Genomic DNA, 21,633 nt, shown 5'->3' with positions numbered 1-21,633 from the left:
CAATGTCCAAATTGTATATGAAGCAATGTTCACAGTTGTATAAAGCAATATTCAAATGTTATATGAAGCAGTAATCATATGTTACATGAACAAATATTCACACACCGCGTTTCTCTCCAGGACCAATCGTCAGTGCGCTGACCAACAGGTTCGGCTGCCGAGCTGTGGCCACGTGCGGGAGCGTCATCGCCGCGGCGTCATTCCTCCTCAGCATGGGGGCTCAGTCCGTCAACATCCTCATGGTGACGTACGGCGTCATGGGAGGTACGTCGACGTATGCATTGTGTGAAGTGTGTGGCTGTTTATGATACACATTAATCTCTGTGTTGAGTAATTAGCAAGCGATGTCGTCATTTTATAGCGTTTAAAACTAGAAAAGGCGGAAGAATATTGTATCAATTGAATGATCAGCTTACAGAATAGCTACAATAACCCTGCATGTGTGTTTTCTAAATCGTCCAAGCCTTATGTCCTTCTGTAATTCAGGCGTCGGGCTCGGTATGGCCTACCAGCAGTCAGTCGCCCAATCTTTACATATCCTAGTAATATAGATATACTCAACAAAAAAAGTTAAGGACCAGCCCAATATTCATTATGTAAGTATTATATTGATCTTAATATGAACTATTAAATACTTTAGTGTTGAAAATTGGGGTCGTCCTGAACTTTTTATGTTGAGAATATATTCTATCGTGTCATAAATGTATTCTATGATTTCAGTCACTAGTCTCGATATGGTGCCGTCACTCTTATGGATAATTTATATTCCAATATGTCATAAACATCTTCTATAATTTCAGGATTTGGTCTCGGTATGGTGTACCTGCCGTCTATCGTCAGCGTGGGGTACTACTTTGAGAAGAAGCGGGCCTTGGCAACGGGTATCGCAGTCTGTGGTTCGGGAATTGGCACGTTCATTTTCGCACCTCTCTCTAAATTCCTTCTGGACGAATATGATTGGAAGAGCGCCTTAATGATAATTGCAGGAATCATCCTCCAATGTGCCGTGTGTGGAATGCTGATGAGACCATTGGAAGTCATTCAAAAGCCGAAGAAGAAAAGACCGCGTGCCAAAAACATGATGGACAGAATCAAAGAGCAAGCCAAGTCCAAACGTTTCCGGTCTGAGTCCGAATGTAGTGCGTACTTATACAGCGTACGTGACAACAACAGCATACTCGAGAGAGTGATGGAAGCGAAGCTGTTACGGGAGAAGCAGCTAGAAGATGACTCGGAGGTTGGGTCGTTACCCAGTATGATCTTCATCAAGGCGAGGCAGGGGTCCCGAGATGCGCGGATCCACAAACTGTCATTGTCCGACCGGGGCGACGTAGCTAGCCACCAGGGAGATGCGGCCAGTCATGCCGGCGATACGACTAGCCATCCGGGGAGTCCGGGGAGTGTCCCCAAGATCGTGGTGCAGGACAACGAGGTTGCTCCCGTCCCCAACGATGAAGCAAGGCTGTCTCTGACAACAGAGTCAGCCGTAGGGGACGGCACGGCGACAGAGCCATCAGAGTATGCCACACCCCCTACCTCTCCCCCCAACTCCCCGCCTGAAGTTAGCTCCCCTAGCAGCCCGGAGGAAGGCATATCCAAATCGAGGCCAATTGAAACTGACCTTGAAAACAAGAAGGCATCTGTGGTTATCAAGAACTGCACTAACGGGAGTTTACCTAACGCTATTCACAATACACATGAAGGAATCCCGTTACTTAACGTTCCAGAAGGCAAGGTGGTCAAGGCGAATCAGAACGGGACCCACGGTTATGTTGGTAAATCGGCCAAATCGCTGATTGCCTCGCACAGAAGCCTTCACGCTTCCAAGGAAGACTTTGCTCGACCTTTGTACCGGAAGGACATATTTTATAGCGGAAGTGTGTTAAATATTCCCCAGTTCCGGTCACAGCCGGATGTGAGAAGTTACATCACCAGCATTACGACGATTCCCGGCGAGATTGCCCCAGAGAAGGAGTCCCCCGTGTGGCAGCTTTGCACGTGTGTTCCTAAATCAGCCAAGGACACTTTGCAAGAGATGATGGACCTGTCACTACTGAAGGGAGCCAATTTTGATCTCCTGTGTTTCGGGAACGTTCTCGCCTTCCTCGGCTTCTACGTTCCCTTTGTGTACATCGTCGACAGAGCAATCCTGGAGGGGATTTCCAAGAGTGAAGCGGCCTTCCTTGTCTCTGTCATAGGTATGTGAGTGAGTGAGTTTTAGTTTTACGCCGCTTTTAGTATTCAAGCAATATCACGGCGAGGGACTACAGAAATGGGCTTCACACATTGTACCAATGTGCGGATTCGAACCAGGGTCTTCGGTGTCACGAGCGAACACTTTAACCACTAAGCTACCCCACCTCCTCACCAGGTATGTCATGCACGGACGTGATGCACGGTCACAAAACTCACGTGTACGTGACAGCGGGCATTTTTAGGCTGGGAAAGTTCACTGGGGCAAAATGGTGGGCTGGAGAAAGAATATACTTGAAACTTGGATTTTACCCAAATCACAAACGTTATCAACACATGTCAAAGCTGAAAACTGCAAGCAAAACACAGCAAATCTAAGGTCCAAAACGCATAAATGATATAAAATGAATTTATGTGAGTTCTTTTCAATTTTTCGCTGAAAATTGTATCAACTGAAATATATTCAGTATGTTGAGAAAAACAAAATGCAACGTTAAAATGAAAAAGCATGACAACATGCCTCCGAATTCCCATATCAAATACATCTCCATGGAAGAGTCATTTGTATATTTCACTACAAGTCTACATCAGACACGGATTCAACCTTTTACTTTTGTACATCAGTTAATCACCCTCGGACCCGTGAAGGTCCGGGTTAAAAGGAACCTTCAGTAACCCATGCTTGTCGTAAGAGGCAACTAACGGGATGGGCGGGTCAGACTCGCTGGCTTGGTTGACATACGTCATCGGTTCCCAATTGCGCAGATCGATGCTTATGATGTTGATCACTGGATTGTCTGGTCCAGATTCGATAATTTACAGACCGCCGCCATATAGCTGGAATATTGCTGAGTGTGGCGTAAAACTAAACTCACTCACACACTAATAACCCTCAGTATTGGATATGGACATATAAAACGTGAGCGTCAGTGCTAACGAATGCTCTGTCTCGACCATTCTCAGAAACAGATCATTGCCCTGCTATCTACTTAGTCTCAGGGTTTCGGTAGCGGGGCTATATTTTTATGCCCCTTTAAATGTGACTAAATAAAACTCCGTTAATTCGAACCCCGATAATCCAGAAAATTATACAGCCAGGAATATCCTTGCCAGACTACCGCTTAGTCCCTGAAAATATATAATATTGATAGTAACATAAAAAACCCTTTAAACTGAAAAGGAGCCCAAGAGGTGAAATATAGCCTTGCTTCACTTAGGGCTTTAGCATTGCTGGGTGGATCGGAAAATAATGTGGTTCAGGGACTGTAAGACAGACTATATCCTTTCATGTATAAAGAAACATTGCTCCGTACCCAGTATTCGTTAACCGGGAATTGGAACATCCGATCAGTGTGCTTAAAACTGTCCGGAACAGCAAGAGTGTTTCTATTACAGAGTGCTTTCTTTTATCCCAGCATTGTCTTTTGACTAGGTCTCAAGATAGTTTTTTTGTTTTCTGGCAGGTATCACAAATACGATTGGGCGGATCTTGGCCGGGTGGTTGGCGGACCTGCCCAAGGTGGACGCCCTGTTGGTGAACAACGTTTCCATGGTGATAGCAGGGGTGGCAACAATCGTCATGCCGTTTTGTGGGTCGTCATACGCAGCCCTCGTCGTCATGTCCTCCATATTTGGGGCAGGCGTTGGTGAGATGAACGTCATAGTAACATGTTTGTCAGTTGTATAGACTAAAGCTTAGTCTTTGAATATATATAATTTTGATAGAAGCAAACAATTCTTTTTATACTGAAAAGGAGCCCCAGAGGAAATGTAGACTTGCTTCATTTAGGGCTTTAGCAGAAGGGAAAATGATGTGGTTCAGGGCCTGTGAGGCAGACTGTCTGTTGTATTCCTCCAGCTGTTTTGTATCAGTTTATTGTATCAGCTCTATTGTATTATCACATTTAGTCTGTTTGCAGTGAAAACGTACCGATGAAGTTCACTTTAAACAAAAAAAGTAAATCAAATAAAGTGAAATTAAGATTGCGAATCCTCATAATTTGACCTTGCCAATTGAACATTTAAATCTCAGAATTTTATTCAACCTAGGATAAAAGTTGTTTAACAAACGATCATAGTTTCAAATCGCTCTTATTGGTTTGTATTACAAGGGGGGTATGCACATTAAATGAAACACCGAGAACATGTGGGGCTGGTCTAAATTAACGCTCATTATGAACCGCACTTGCATTTGTTTTACTGTTCCAACTACTGCGCTTACCCCTTGTAATACAAACCAATAAAAGAGACTTGAACTATGATCGTTTGTTAAACAACTTTTATTCTAATTTGAATAAAATTCTGAGTTTTAAATGTTCAATTGGCAAGATCGAATTATGAGGATTCGCAATCTTAATTTCACTTTATTTGAATTACTTTTGTGTTTAGAGTGACATTCATCGGTACGTTTTCACTGCAAACAGACTATAGTATACGTTCAACAAGTCAGGGACGCAAGTTGCATTGCTCATGTCAGTGGAATCCCTGCGAACCAAAGGGACCTTCTCGAACATCCGGGTTACAGCTCTTCTTCAGCAACTCGCTTGTCGCGAAAGGCGACTTATGGGATCGGGTTGCCATTCTTGGTTGACGTTTGTCATCGTGTCCTTATCGGTGCTCATAATGTCAATCACTCGGTTATTTACTGACAACTGTCACATGGATGGAATATTGCTGCGTTTCACAACAAACACAGAAGATGTATAGGGCTTTTTTCGACCAAATTGGTTCCATAACGACCATGTTTGTCAGTTCTGTCCAATTTCATGATGGTAACAATTTATCAGTTTTCCTCCTTATTCTACAGGGCCATGGGGTAGCCTAGTCGTTAAAGCGTTGGCTCGTCACGCCGAAGACCCGGGTTCGAATCCCCACATGGGTGAAATGTGTGAAGCCCATTTCTGGTGTCCCCCGCCGTGATGTTGCTGGAATATTGCTAAAAGCGGCGTAAAACCAAACTCAGTCAGTCAGTCTTTATTCTACATATACAGAGGCAGGTTTAAAACATTGCGCTAACAGGGAAACTGTAATCACAGCGTGGAATTTGCTTATCTTAAGTCTGAAAAGCAAGCATGACAGAATATCTTTACGTGACTAAATTTTGGTGTTGGATTTCTCATTTTAACGTCAATACTGAAACGCCGTATTGTTCAGTATAAACCCACACACATTTGATTAACTGAAATCATCCCAATGCAAGTGTCTCGGAGTATATACATAGCTTGCATAACTGAACGTACCTCACTGTTTGTTTGTTGTTTAACGCCGCACTCAGCAATATTCCAGCTATGTGGTGGTTGTCTGTAATTAATCGAGTCTGGACCAGATAATCCAGTGATCCACACCACGAGCACCGATCTACGCAACTGGGATACGATGACATGTGTCAACCAAGTCAACGAGCCTGACTACCCGATCCCGTTAGTCGCCTCTTACGACAAGCATGGGTTACTGAAGATCAATTCTAACATAGTTGAGTGACAGAGTGGTAGTGTCCTTTTTAAGTTTACAAATGATATGAATCATTTAATTCTAACTCGGATCTTCACAGGTCGTACCTCACTGATCGCAACCCCCGTTTTACAAGCATTCTCTGTATCACTCACTTTTATCCATTAAAGTATTTCTGCATTAATATAGGTTTTCTTGAAGTAACCAAATTTGCTTGGACGTCACGTTATTTGTCACGTAGACGACTTTTTTCTAACGCTTTTTTTTCAAATATGTTGACCATGAAACTTCTAAGTTGTTCTTTGTTGTCCTGGGGAAAATCCAAAAATATTATTCAATGCGCAAATGGTCAAAATGTCTCATTGTCCCCTTTAGTTAATTGGGGCGGTGGGGCAGCCTAGTGGGTAAAGCGTTCGTTTGTCATGCCGAAGAGCCGAGCTCGATTCTCCACATGGGTACATTTCTTGCGTCCTCCGCCGTGACATTGCTGGAATATTGCTAAAAGCGGCGTAAAACCAAACTCACTCACTCATTTAGTTAATTTAAAGCCTTTTTGATTGTTTTTGTAACAACCATCTTGATAACGTGACTTCATTTAACATTCCGGGATCCATGGTTATCCAGTTCGGTGCCACGGAATCACCAGTTACTGTTTTACAATACGATGGCCCTGTGTCTGATACTGAAACAACGAAGCCCATTTCTGTCGAAAGTATTGCAGAACCTTATGTTCAAAATTTAACTACCTCGTTTCTCCGTAGGGGCGTTCATCTCCCTGTCCTCCATCCTCATCTGTGATCAACTTGGGCTTGAGAAGCTCACCAACGGCTTTGGGCTGCTCACGATGTTCAGAGGCTTCGCCGCAGTGGCCGGGCCTCCGTTAGCAGGTGCGTGCGTTAGTATGAACCAGTAAACTTTTGATAGACCTCTTTTAGCAGGTGCGTCTGTTAGTATGTATGCGGTTCATATGCCCCCGTTAGCAGGTGCGTCTGTTAGTATGTAAATGCTTGATAAACCCCCGTTAGCAGGTGCGTCTGTTAGTATGTAAATGCTTGATAGACCCCCGTTAGCAGGTGCGTCTGTTAGTATGTAAATGCTTGATAGAGCCCCGTTAGCAGGTGCGTCTGTTAGTATGTAGATGCTTGATAGACCCCCGTTAGCAGGTGCGTCTGTTAGTATGTAAATGCTTGATAGACCCCGTTTAGCAGGTGCGTGCGTTAGTATGTATGTGGTTGAGAAACCTCCGTTAGCAGGTGCGTCTATTAATATGTACTTGGTTGATACACCTCCGTTAGCAGGTGCGTTCATTAGTATGTACATGGCCAGTATTTGCATACCCTTTGTGTTTACAGTGACCTTAGACGTCCATTAGCCAGCACTTGCATACCCATAATGTTTACAGTGATCTTAGACGTCCATTAGCCACTTCCTGCATACCCATAATGTTTACAGTGATCTTAGACGCCCATTAGCCACTTCTTGCATACCCATAATGTTTATAGTGATCTTAGACGCCCATTAGCCACTTCTTGCATACCCATAATGTTTACAGTGATCTTAGACGCCCATTAGCCAGCACTTGCATACCCATAATGTTTACAGTGATCTTAGACGCCCATTAGCCACTTCTTGCATACCCATAATGTTTACAGTGATCTTAGACGCCCATTAGCCACTTCTTGCATACCCATAATGTTTACAGTGATCTTAGACGCCCATTAGCCACTTCTTGCATACCCATAATGTTTACAGTGATCTTAGACGCCCATTAGCCAGTACTTGCATACCCTTCGTGTTTACAGTGATCTTAGACGCCCATAAGCCAGTACCTGCATACCCATAATGTTTACAGTGATCTTAGACGCCCATTAGCCAGTACTTGCATACCCTTTTGTGTGAACTAGCTGATGCCTGTGGTCAGTATATTACAGACAACCTTAATTTGTGTCCATATAGGTTTCGTGTTTGACGCTACTGGGAATTACGACCCGTCATTCTACATGGGGGGCGCCCTCCTGCTAGGGGGTGCAGCGTGCCACATGCTGCTGCACCTGCCCTGTTTTGCACCCAAGCCACAGGAGATGTACGAGGATATCTTCATTGACGCTCCAGAGCAGCTGGGTCCTTCAAGCCCCCGACCCGAAACCCTCACAATGGAGGAAGCCATGAACAGCGTCTGATGACGTCATCGATCATATATCGCTGCCATCATCCCGTTCGCGTCTTTCCGTGACGTGCAAGGACCAATCGGCGTCATTCGTAACAACTCGTGTCGTTTGTCCTTGTAGGTTACGGAAATCCGTGTATGGTGACTTGATTCAGCTCGTTCCGGAATGGCGCGAGTGATCACGTGGTTTTGTTGGCATGGTCACAAGCAATGACCCAGGAAGAGAATTAGGGGAGTCTTTTATCTCATACGGCTTTATGATCTCGATATTTTGTACATTTTATATGTGATTTTCTATGAGATCGTCAAACCCAACACAATCAATCGTACACTTCCCACAACATCCATGTACCATGTATCATGTATCATGTGCCATGTACCCCATTTTAGTTTTAATGACCTTACACGGCTCACTGGGCAGGGTTGTGACGTCACACACGGTCTGTGTTTGAATCCATTGTCGAACATTTTGAATCCTGTGGGCGAAAGCACTTACTTCATAGAAAACATACATCTTTTAATCAGATACAAGAGCCGACAGTATGTTCTTGGTGTTCTGGTTTGTTGTGTCACGCCGCACTCAGCAATATTCAGCTATATGACGGCGGTCTGTAAAACAATCGCGCCAATCCAGTGATCAACAGCATGAGCATAGATATCTGCAACTGGGATACGATGACATGTACCAACCAAGTCAGCGAGTCTGAACAATCGATCCCGTTAATCGCCTCTGGTGACAAGCAAGGGTTGCTGAAGATCAATTCTAACCCGGATCTTCACGGTTTGTTTTTGGTGGTTACACGGGAATACTCAAACAGTTTTAAGGGACCCACATGTTGACAACAAAGTTATAAAAAAAATTCCTGCATATCTTATGAACAATGTAGTATTTTAGTAAATCCTGACCAGTCTTTTCAAAAAAGAATGGGCAGTTCTACAGATTATTAAAAAACATATAAACATAATCAGATGAACAGTGAATCACTGAGGGCGATAACACGTTGAGCCATATTGTTAGAGATCGATGGTTCCCAATGTGTATGATGCTTGTAATTATTGTTTTTATCGTATGACCAATAACAATAAGGAACGAAATGGGAGTTCAACCAAGATCTAACGGACAGTTTTCTAGATTAGCGTGACTGTAGACCAATCGTCTGTAGTCTTCTGTCCGAAGTTTTCTCATCTGTTTCAATGAGTATGACCGTTACTGTTATACCGTTTGATGCATTGAAACAAGGCAACTCTATGTTGTAAACAATGACTTAGATCTCAGGGCATATTTGTGTATAATGGTACACATTCAATTGTGATATGTAAACTGTCCCAGCATCATCCTCGGTAGTCAGGGGCTGTGCCGAATGTCAATGATGAACCTTGGTCTGGGATACATAATAACAATAATAATAATAATCACCCGAACCCTCTCTGCTACATACTATCTTTAATCTGTGAAACATAATAATAATAATAATAATAATAATAAGGGTTATTATACAGCGCAATACTCCACCCCACAAAGGGACATGCCCATGGCGATAAACAGCACAACATTATTACCCCTGATAACCCAAGCTCCCTGTTAGGCGCTAGAAGGCTATAGTCATATGACTTATCCCACCGGGTACCCATATTTCTGCAGGGTGAATAGAGACAATTGTGAACAAACTCACTTTTCTAAGGTGAGACCACATGTGTCATCCAAGGACTCTCTGAACTCAAAGTTGCTTGGCTTAAATTGATTTGTGCTGACCTGAGCTCTATACACAGGAGCACACACCACATAAAGACGTTCAGCTTGTTTTTATATTTTGTTAACTTTGTTACCGGAAAGGACGTTGTTATTAACGATATCTCGTGGAATAATAAAAAAAAAAATATTTTTAAATCAAAGTAAAACCTCGTTTCTAAAATGATCCCGTTTTTACAGAAATATCTCGTTTGTATTGTATTTTAAATATCAAAGTATTTTTGCTGAGTTTTAACTTTGATTCTCACAGATCGACCTTTATTAATTCGCATTTTTGTTATCGTGTATCTACGACCAAGGTCAAGGACATGTTGGTGTCTGAAGGTGAGCATGCTGGGTAATTATTTTAGCATTTCTGTGACCATATTGTTAGAACCCCTGTCTCTCACTGAAAAGAGATTCTGGTTTCAGTTGTATTTTCCTACCTGAATTTAAAGTGTATATATTATATATATAACCGGGAGATATATTTAGTATATCCTGCACAGATAACCCTCGTTGTATCACATTGGGCTTTTTTAGAAGCACATTCATTTGTCTCACATTTGTACATGCAGACATTTAAACATGCGTCAAGTAATACTGGTGAAATATTGTATTTGTTTTGTCGATTCAGCAGCTCCGATATGGATTATAATATACTTTTAATGTCACGTTATATGTTTTTCATTCCTTAATTATTTAAATGGAAACGGTGACCTTCTTCTAAGACTGACTGACTGACTGAGTTTAGTTTTACGCCGCTTTTAGAATACAGCAATATCACGAGAAATATTTGAGTCCAACCCAGGCCTTTGGCGTGACGAGCCAACGCTTTAACCACTAGGCTACCCCACCGCCCCCTCTTCGTAGAAGGATTGAGTGGAAACAAGCAGAGGTATTTGAGTCCACCTACCTTGTTTGTGTACATAGCGAAGCACAGGGGCCTTTGTGAAAAAAAGACGTAATACCATGTACAGAGTTGTCGCCCTTAGTCATACTAGAATATGAAGATTATTGTCGAATGCCCTTCAGTTTCGAGTGAGTGAGTGAGTTAGGTTTTACGCCGCTTTTAGCAATATTCCAGCAATATCACGGCGGGGGACATCATTGTGCCCATGTGGGGATCGAATCCGTGTTTTCGGCGTGACGAGCGAACGCCTTAACCACTAGGCTACTCCACAACGCTTCAGTTTCGAAGTGACGCGGCGTGATATACTCGCTTCACTCGCTCATTTACATAAACAGCAATGTTATTTACTTCTGCTGTCCCCCGCCGTGATATTGGGGGGAAATTGCTTAAAGCGGCGTAAAACCATACTCACTTGCTAAACATAACCATGAAACGATCGATTCTGTCAGTCATGGATGGGCAGTGGAGAAGTGGTTGTTCTTCCCACCATAATCCAGTGTCGAGTCTACTCAGGAGTAAAATGTGTGAAACCATTTCTTCGGCATCTTGACTCTTTGGGCGGTGGGGTAGTCTAGTGGTTAAAGCGTTGGCTCGTCACGCCGAAGACCCGGGTTCGAATCTCCACATGGGTACAATGAATGAAGCCCATTTCTGGTTTCCCCCGCCGTGATATTGCTAGAATATTGCTAAAAGCGGCGTAAAACCAAACTCAGTCAGTCAGGCAGTCTTGACTCTTTCCGTGGCCCAGTTGACAGAGCGTTTCCCGGTGAGTAGAACGTCTCGGGTTCGATCCCCAATCGCGTCATACCTTAAGACGTTAAAGATGGTGCTGCGGATCAGTCTACTGTGTAAGAGGGGGGTATTCATGATAATCCTCCCCGTGATATCTAAATGGGATATCATTATGATATCGACTTTAGTCCGGACGAACACGCACACACGCACGTACGCACTCATATATGCACGCACTCGTCGCTAAATGAAATATTATTGAACCTGCCTGAACTGTTCGGCTGAACTCAGCTTTGGCTCCAAGGCTCCGACATGGCTGGACTGTTTCTGAAGGCTGCTGCTAAAGGTCTTCTCCCTTCAACTATGACGTCATATAAGCCTACCTCATTGTAGACATTTGGTTCAAAGTGTTTGCACTTAGACAGACATGGAGCTGCTGGAAAATAGTTCCAGAAGCACCATTGTTAATGAAAGGTATATCATCATGTGGATTAAAGGTATCTGATCTAGAAGCATCATGTGGATTAAAGGTATCTGATCTAGAAGCATCATGTGGATTAAAGGTACCTGATCTAGAATGATAATGCGGATTAAACGTATCTGATATAGAAGCATCTTGCGTATTAAAGGTGTCTGATCGAGAATCGCCGTGTTGATTAAAGGTATCTCATCTAGAATCATCATGTGGATTAAAGGTATCTGATCTAGAAGCATCATGTGGATTAAAGGTATCTGATCTAGAATCATCACGTGGATTAGAGGTATCTGATCTAGAATCATCATGTGGATTAGAGGTATATGATCTAGAATCATCACGTGGAGTAAAGGTATCTGATTTAGAAGCATCATGTGGATTAAAGGTATCTGATCTGGAATCATCATGTGGATTAAAGGTATCTGATCTAGAAGTATCATGTGGATTAAAGGTATCTGATCTAGAAGCATCATGTGGATTAAAGGTATCTGATCTGGAATCATGTGGATTAAAGGTATCTGATCTAGAAGCATCATGTGGATTAAAGGTATCTGATCTAGAAGCATCATGTGGATTAAAGGTATCTGATCTGGAATCATCATGTTGATTAAAGGTATCTGATCTAGAAGCATCATGTGGATTAAAGGTATCTGATCTAGAATCATCATGTGGATTAAAGGTATCTGATCTGGAATCATCATATGAATTAAAGGTATCTGATCTAGAAGCATCATGTGGATTAAAGGTATCTGATCTAGAAGCATCATGTGGATTAAAGGTATCTGATCTGGAATCATCATGTGGATTAGAGGTATCTGATCTAGAATCATCATGTGGATTAGAGGTATCTGATCTAGAATCATCACGTGGAGTAAAGGTATCTGATTTAGAAGCATCATGTGGATTAAAGGTATCTGATCTAGAATATTCATGTGGATTAAAGGTATGTGATATAGAAGCATCTTGTGGATTAAAGGTATCTGATCTGGAATCATCACGTGGATTAAAGGTAACTGATCTAGAATCATCACGTGGATTAAAGGTATCTGATCTGGAATCATGTGGATTAAAGGTATCTGATCTAGAATCATGTGGATTAAAGGTATCTGATCTAGAATCATCATGTGGATTAAAGGTATCTGATCTAGAATCATCATGTGGATTAAAGGTATCTGATCTGGAATCATCATGTGGATTAAAGGTATCTGATATAGAAGCATCTTGCGGATTAAAGGTATCTGATCTAGAAGCATCATGTGGATTAAAGGTATCTGATCTAGAATGATAATGCGGATTAAACGTATCTGATCTAGAATCATCACGTGCATTAAAGGTATCTGATCTAGAATCATCATGTGGATTAAAGGTATCTGATCTGGAATCATCATGTGGATTAAAGGTATCTAATCTAGAAGCATCATGTGGATTAAAGGTATCTGATCTAGAAGCATCATGTGGATTAAAGGTATCTGATCTAGAATGATAATGCGGATTAAACGTATCTGATCTAGAATCATCACGTGCATTAAAGGTATCTGATCTAGAATCATCATGTGGATTAGAGGTATCTGATCTGGAAGCATCATGTGGATAAAAGGTGTCTGATCTAGAATCGTCGTGTGGATTAAAGGTATCTCATCTAGAATCATCACGTGGATTAAAGGTATCTGATCGAGCACCACCGTGTGGATTCAAGGTACCTGATCTGGAAGCACCATTTGGATTAAAGGTATCTGATATAGAAGCATCTTGCGGATTAAAGGTATCTGATCTAGAATCGTCATGTGGATAAAAGGTATCTCATCTAGAATCATCAAGTGGATTAAAGGTATCTGATCGAGTACCACCGTTTGGATTAAAGGTACCTGATCTGGTAGCACCATTTGGATTAAAGGTATCTGATATAGAAGCATCTTGCGGATTAAAGGTATCTGATCTACAATCGTCATGTGGATTAAAGGTATCTGATCTAGAATCATCATGTGGATTAAAGGTATCTGATATAGAAGCATCTTGCGGATTAAAGGTATCTGATCGAGCACCACCGTGTGGATTAAAGGTACCTGATCTGGAAGCACCATTTGGATTAAAGGTATCTGGTCTGGAAGCACCATGTGGATTAAAGGTATCTGGTCTTGCACATTGCGGATTAACGATGTTCGGCCAAACTGCAATATTATAGAAAATACATTGTCGTTACAAACCTGTTACTGCAGTATGGCGATCGTCTACCTTCTGTATGTTTCAAGGGGAAAAAAAGTTTTATATTATTTTTGTTACGATGACACAGGTCACGAATTGATGAATTCCCACCATCATATGTCAAGCTTAAATTCACGCGGAAGTGATAATTCCGGCACTGATTGATGTGTCCTAATGTATGGGAGATGTTTACATCGCTGGTGAACTCTCACCATGTGTTGTTCCATGTATCACTAGTGATGCCTGTTGACACTCTATCCCGAAGATCCGGGAACCGATAGAGCATCTGGGGCGGTGGGGTAGCCTAGCGGTTAAAGCGTTTCGTCACGCCGAAGATCCAGGTTCGATTCCCCACATGGGTACAATGTGTGAAGACCATTTCTGGTGTCCCCCGCCGTGATATTGCTGGAATATGCCGAAAGCGGCGTAAAACTAAACTCACTTACTCTAAGATATCATCTGATCGATTTCAGCCAAACCACCTCAGACATACACTCATCACAGAAAATGACTGTAAACTCGTCATGGTGTCATGTTGTTTCGCAAAGAATGAAAAACATAAACAAGACTTGTCCCTCGCATTAAGTGCTTCTCAATAAAAAAATGAAAGAGGTTACTAATTTAATCTAAAAGTGCCGAGAAAAACAACTTCATACTCAAACGAATCGTTGCTGAAATCGATTTAAAATATAAAACATGAATATGTGATATGTCCTCTTTCGTCCAGCAGTTTACTTTGACCAGGCAGAGTCAACCATTCCCCAGTGTCAAGGCAGAATTTCAGTTAGAAATAATCAGGAACTGTGGTTTGGTGAATTTATAACAGTAAACAAAAACAACAAAGAAATGACGTTGAAGAAATGCAATACTTAATATCATCTCACATACATGCAGCAACGAATCCAGTTGTCTCCCTTGATGAATGTTCCACCATTTCACAACAAATGTGCATTTGCAATTTCATGTATTTTGATTTCATCTGTTAAATGATTATAAATAAATATATTTGTTTTAATTTGCCACTCCGTGTTAATTCTGAATCAAGAGAATGTTCAATGGTATACAGACCTACGGACTGAAGTTTAACATGAATTCTCTTGAGATGGAGATGGAACGTACATGAATCAAGGCGGATTAGACCTGCAGAGTTTCCTTCCTTGACTTGTTCAGAGCAGACGATAAGATAATTACGGGAACGGCGATTTTGAGGTTTTGTGTTGGAAATGCAGGGTTTAGAAAAGATGGATTGGTTCACGTTGTGCTTACAATACTTGATTATGTCTGTATGGCGTATTACTGCCCATAGACGTAAGGGTTTCCAAGAGATGGTAGCATTTCGGTGTTGTACACAATATAGATGGAAGCATTTCCGTTAGGTATACGTGAGTGAGTGAAGGGGGGGTGGGGGGTGTTACGCCACTTTTAGCAACGGTCCAGCAATATCACGGCGGGGACACCAGAAATGGGCTTCACATTCTGTACCCATGTGGGGAATCGAACCCGCGTGACGAGCCAACGCTTAAACCACAAGGGTACCCTACCGTCCCCGTTAGGTATACGAGTTCTAGAAGGGTGTCGGTTAGGTATGGTGGCTGATTAGGGCCATCGCTTTCTCGCCTTAAAATTCGGGAGGCGAGAAAGCGATATCTCGAGACGAGAAAGCGATAACACGAGACCTCGCGTTATCGCTTTCTCGTCTCGTGCTATCGCTTTCTCATCTCGTGTTATCGCTTTCTCGTCTCGTGATATCGCTTTCTCGATGTCTTGCCTCCGCATTTTAAGGCGAGAAAGAGATGGCCCTAATCAGCCACCATAGTTAGGCAATAATGGCGCGGTGGGCGAGCTGGCTAAGGCGCCAGGCTAGTGATCCAGCGAGGTTGAGGTGTCGGGATCGAGCCCACCTGTGACCGGGTGTAAAAACCTTTGAGTCAACTTTGTGTGCAGACTCTTTCAGTGTTGCCACAAGCCCTAGTGTACAGTACACAACCCTGTGCACTTAAAAGAACCCACGAATCCGTTGGTATATGACCAGATGGTGGCCACATGAATACGTGCAAACACCTAGTTGCGGGTACAGCAGCGTGCAGTGGACTTGGACAAAGTACTGTGACTATATGTCCCAGTCCACCAAGCTGTGAATGGGTACATCGTTAGGATGAGAAAGCCACAATAACTCGGTGCGCCTAGTGGCTGCAAGAGTTGTATAGCCTACACCCAGTGCCGTTGAGTTTGACATCAATGATCGACCCAAGGGAGTTGAGATCGATTATACGATGTGCCGTTGAGATTGACATCCAATGATCAAGCGGAAAATACCAGCGACTTGAGCATGCACTAGGATTTTTAAACGCGGATGTCCGTGCAAAGGTGTGCCTGCATATGTGCACTATATAAATATCTTATTAAAAATAATATCAAATAAGTCAATCCCTGAACCACATTGTTTTCCCTACTCCCTAGCCCTCCCTGCAATGTAGCCTACCTCACAGTCCCTGAACCACATTATTTCCCCTACTGCCTAACCCTCCCTGCAATGTAGCCTACCTCACAGTCCCTGAACCACATTATTTTCCCTACTGCCTAACCCTCCCTGCAATGTAGTCTGTCTCACAGTCCCTGAACCACATTATTTTCCCTACTCCCTAGCCCTCCCTGCAATGTAGCCTACCTCACAGTCCCTGAACCACATTAATTTCCCTACTGCCAAGCCCTATCTACAGTGCTAAAGCCCTAAATAAAGCAAGTCTAGATTTTTTTCAATTTAAATGGGCTAGTTTGTTACTATCAAAGTTATATATATTCAGAGACTAAGCGTTAGTCTACAGACAACGGAAGTATACTCTAATGTGGGTCTGACAAACACCAGATATATTTTTGCCAGATTCTATCTACTTAATCGATATTTAAGCATTTTCTTCGATGAAACCATTTTTGAAGTAATTGTAAAAATAGTGTTGATATGATCATTCCATGCCGTGTTTTGTGATAATGTAATACCAAGATGCAGTCTACCCTTTCGATACACGCGTTTTTTAAAATAAGCGTTGGTACTTCATTTGAGATTTTATGTGAGAATAGTATATATATATACTTGGTTTTGTTAGGATTGAATTGTACTAACCATGTTTGTGCCCACTTTTGTAAGTTGCATAGGTCTTCATTCAATGTCTTCATTCAATGTGAGGGGCGGTGGGGTAGCCTAGTGGTTAAAGCGTTGGCTCGTCACGCCGAAGACCCGGGTTCGAATCCCCACGTGGGTACAATGTGTGAAGCCCATTTCTGGTGTCCCCCGCCGTGATGTTGCTGGAATATTGCTAAAAGCGGCGTAAAACCAAAACTCAGTCAGTCAGTCAGTCAGTCATGCAATGTGTTTGAGTGTGACGTACTGTAAATGTGAGTGAGTGAGTATGGTTTTACGACGCCTTTAGCAATATTCCAGCAATATCACAGAAATGGGCTTCACACATTGTACCCATGTGGGGAATCGAACCCGAGCGAACGCTTTAACCACTAGGCTACCCCCACCGCCCCGTGACTATACTATATCTCCAGTAGATACACAAGGTAAGAACACCATGACTACAGTGAGATCTGTGACGGGATGCTGGATCCATGAAGGTCTGTGTGTAGACGGTATGAAGTAACCTCGGTGTATGTGGTGGTCGGCAGGAAACTTTTGACTTGAATGACCGACCTCCTATTGATATATTTAAAGGAAATTCAAGAAGCTGAAGTAGACCCCTCGAAAACAACATGCACAATAATACAATTTCAGCTTGATTTAAACAGAATCACAGCTGTCACATTTAAGACTGACTGACTGACTGAGTTTGGCTTTACGCCGGTTTTAGCAATATTCCAGCAACATCACGGCGGGGGGACACCAGAAATGGGCTTCACACGTTGTACCCATGTGGGGATTCGAACCCGGGTCTTCGGCGTGACGAGCCAACGCTTTAACCACGTGCACTAGACTACCCCACCGCCCCCACATTTAAGAGAACTTGGGAGAAATCATACAGATTGCTGGGAACTGGAGATTTAACTGTAAGAGTTAGATTATGTGTTAAAACTCAGCTAAGTGACCCAGCTGGTCCCTGTGTCTCTACTTGAAACAAATGCGGAATACAAGCGTAGCCGCACAGAGAGCGGCCTACCAGTTTAACTGTCCGCCGCTGGAGACGAGGGATCCGATCCGAGAAAAGCGTCGTTCGGATTTGATATGTATATCGACCTTTGTTCCGTCTCACTGCACTGAAGGTTGCCAGTGCTGCGCAAAAATATGCATTGCACAACGGGGAACTTGTTGGTACATGTATCTGAATAAATAGAGACAGAAAATAATCAAAATCTGTAAGCTAGCGAAGGAATGTAATCAATGTATGTGACGACACGAGGAAAATACTCAGAATTAGGATGCATATGGGTCTAACTCGCCTGATATTGTCAAGTTCTCTTATTCCGTGAAACAACAACATCAATAGTAAACATCAAATATTCCTTTTACATGGGTACACAGACATACATAAATATATAGTGCAAAATAATCCTGTTGACAGCAAAACGCGCCCTCTATTCAATAATATACGAAATGGTGTTGTCTTGCGCAGGTGTAAAGACAATCAACACCCTCGCTATACCGCACGTTGTAGATCCATCTCTCTGCGAGATATTGGCACATAGTTTCTTCACACTTTCACCACCACCTATTCCACGTTACAACGGGACTGTGTAACCACTGCTTACGCTTGTCATGCCGACGCTCCAGCCCTTGTCATCGTTATACCGCGGTGCTGATAGTTGTTCTATAAATAGCTAACCAGGTCAACTGGCTCTGCGCGGAGTTGCAATCAGCTGTTCGGCACAAAGACAGCTACAATCTGCAGCCGAGGACTATCATGCCCAGATGCGCTTGAAATATAAACAAAAGACAGAGATATAAGGTAAGGCTTGACCACCGCATTGCTTATGTAGACAATTTATATATTTTTCAACCAAAGCTGTTAGAATAAGATTTCCAGCGAGTTCATTGTTTCGTTGGCTTTGTGACGAAACATGTATGTCTATTTCAACCAATTCGGTTTGTTTTGATTTCTGTTTCATAGAACTGTGGCCGTGTCGATCGAGTAGTACGAGTTAGGGTATTATATATGTATGCAGGATCATATAAGGATCAAATTTGGGTACAGTCGTACCCCAGAAATCATTTCACGACTCTCCCCGCTAATCGTGTCGCCTTTTCAACCGTAGACCCCACTGAGATGAAGTGCATGACGTCTAAAGATCGTGAGATGCACTCTGTGTACCTTAAACTAAATATATTTCTGCATTACTTCGAGGGCTCGGTGTACGTGTTAATTTCTATTGCGTTTCTAGGGCGAGATGGGCGAGTGCATTATGGAACAAGGGGGGAGGAGGTGGTGCGAGCATGAGTAAGCCTCGTGATGTCGGTCGATAGGCAGAACTGGATATATTGTTTGTAATATTTGTCTTGTCGAGTTTGCATTTCTGGTATAATAACATAGTTATTGGAGTGTATGGGCAATGTTTTGACCTCTTGGGATAGTGATGTAGGTATATTTCAGTTTGTGTTCATAATCGTCTTGGAGTATTAAGTGCATGGTAGCCTGATTTTGATGCATGACTGCAGAGACCAATAGACATTATATGGTGTCTGATGCCTGTTTACGTGATGCGTCATGATGACGATATTTTGTATTACCGTTACGGAAATATTTTACAGGGGCTCTGTCAAAACATGCTTTTCTTCACGTAATATATTCACATCCTCACTGAAGATGAGGAAACGTCACCCAACGTGTATTATCAGGGCGACATTTGTTGCCCGCAGTGACCAGGGCAGTGTACTACACATCGGTACTTGCTCTGTGAGGGATTTACGCGTTGTTCGCCTTACTTCATCCGGGTCACTCGTTGCTTTGTTCGAGGATAAATTTACAACCTTTGGCACGGAGAGGTCAATTGCTACTTGTGGATTAACCTACTGAACAGATGGCATTGTTTAGAGAGTACGTAAGTCAAATTACGTTGTGTTGGAGACCAAATACCGGAACATTGTCCCTGTTGGAACACGATCACTACATCGAGTAGACTAGCGCTTGGGCTCTGATCAAATCTATACAATTTTGACAGTAACAAATAATCCCGTTTATATTGAAAAGGAGCCCCAGTTAGATGGGAGATCCAGCACCTGAGTGTATCTGGCGGCGTAAAACCGTACTCACTCACTGATTCTAAATATATATAATTTTTATAGTAATAAATAATTTCATTTAAATTGAAAAGGAGCCCCAGTGAGATGGGAGATTCAGAATAAATCTAGACTTGATTCATTTAGGGCTTTAGCATTGCAAGGGGGGTTATACGCTTAACGCTGGCTTAAAACGGGGTTTGATGGTAAAGAGAATTGCCGATGCCTTGCCATGTGGATTAATGTTTCCCCACCCTCGTTCAACAGATGTCAGAAGGATTATTTAAAAGGTGAATTATAGAATATCCTGTATATGATCCGTGCCAAAGATCATGTTAGTTTCAACGTTAATAAATATCCGATTTTCTACAATGCGCATACTAACTCTACTAAAGTTAGTATTGTTTTGATCCTAGACTAACTTCTCGTCTATAAAATGAAGATGATTTACAAAAAAAATATCTAAAAAATAAAAAAAATATGAAAAGAACAACCAAAAAAACAGTTCCTAAGTTGTATTCATAGAATAATGATACAAAAGTGTCAAGAGACTTTCTTCATTTTCCGAAACTGTGGAAACCCTAGTCTTGCCCTATATTCTAGACTTGCTTTGGCTGTAGTGGGTATATTTGTAGCAGAGTCTGTTTGACTGACTATTTCAGTCCAAGTTTTCATATGACTAGGCGCCTTGGGGTAGTCTAGTGGTTAAAGCGTTCGCTCGTTACACCAAAGGTCCGGGTTCGATTCCCCATATGGGTACAATGTGTGAAGTCCATTTCTGGAGTCCCCTGCCTTGATGTTGCTGGAATGTTGCTAAAGGGGCATAAAAAACATACTCGGCCCATGACTGTAAGTATGGCATGTAAACTGTCGTATGGAGAGTCGGGCGTCCCTTAACCATCTCCTTGTGCAGTGTACGATAGTACAGATATAACAGTAAGAACCAGAATGTTGTTACAACATTAACACCAGAGACGTCAGTAGACGTTATCTAGTATTACGGGAAGTCCACACGACATCTGCTCGAAGATTAATAGAGACTGCATCATAGAAAAATAATAGCTTTATACACAGTCGGTTATTAGGATATTGCAGCCTTTGAAATTCCCTCTTGTCCGCTGGCCACAGACTACTAAATATTGCCGAGGACAAGCCCTCACTGACAGCAGTGACCATATAATAGATTATATATGGCCTCTGGTGACAGCTACTACCGAGCGGTATAATTCTGAACCAGTTCTATATGCTGGAGCTGGAACTGTCAGTCGTATACACATTGTCTCGTTCAACCTACCAACGGAAATGTACAGTTCTTATCGAGGTATAATAATGCATAATGTATATCATAATGAGCACTTGGAACTAAACAAGTGGCTGTAAAAATCCTGATTATAAATGTCACAGTGTGTGTCTGCTGGGCTGCTGAAGATCTCCCCCCTCCTCCCAAGGATTCTCCCCCCAAGGCTTCCCCACTCCCCACTCCCCACATCCCTCTGGTTTTCACAGCCGACCTTGGGAACTGGGATAATTATGACATTTATGACGACCGAGTTTCCCATAT

At 42.5% G+C, this 21,633-nt stretch overlaps 2 protein-coding genes and 1 long non-coding RNA gene across 3 annotated transcripts in view; all 3 read left to right on the top strand.

Moving 5' to 3' along the window:
• LOC124257172 (monocarboxylate transporter 13-like) overlaps window positions 1-8,680 on the top strand; it is a 38,711-nt gene extending 30,031 nt beyond the window's left edge. Inside the window, 5 exon segments of the mRNA XM_046691191.1 lie at window positions 121-264; window positions 801-2,198; window positions 3,657-3,839; window positions 6,405-6,530; window positions 7,600-8,680. Coding sequence (XP_046547147.1) covers window positions 121-264; window positions 801-2,198; window positions 3,657-3,839; window positions 6,405-6,530; window positions 7,600-7,823 — 2,075 coding nt within the window. The 3' untranslated portion in view covers window positions 7,824-8,680.
• Window positions 8,681-11,178: 2,498 nt separating this feature from the next.
• LOC124257185 lies at window positions 11,179-14,222 on the top strand. The gene is made up of 6 exons (XR_006893197.1): window positions 11,179-11,658; window positions 12,045-12,338; window positions 12,762-12,926; window positions 12,993-13,245; window positions 13,389-13,454; window positions 13,653-14,222. It is a non-coding gene; the product is annotated as an uncharacterized LOC124257185 (long non-coding RNA).
• Window positions 14,223-18,703: 4,481 nt separating this feature from the next.
• Window positions 18,704-21,633, top strand: part of LOC124257180 (monocarboxylate transporter 12-like) — a 47,278-nt gene continuing 44,348 nt past the window's right edge. The window contains exon 1 of the mRNA XM_046691202.1: window positions 18,704-18,804. The gene's annotated coding sequence lies outside the window, so the exon portion shown is untranslated. The remainder of the gene's footprint in view (window positions 18,805-21,633) is intronic.

Source organism: Haliotis rubra, unplaced genomic scaffold (assembly GCF_003918875.1).
Source record: "Haliotis rubra isolate DU_JTF1 unplaced genomic scaffold, ASM391887v1 Scf650, whole genome shotgun sequence".
NCBI lineage: Eukaryota > Metazoa > Mollusca > Gastropoda > Lepetellida > Haliotidae > Haliotis > Haliotis rubra.
The sequence above is the reverse complement of the archived record's forward strand: the minus strand, read 5'-3'. Positions and strand labels throughout refer to the sequence as shown.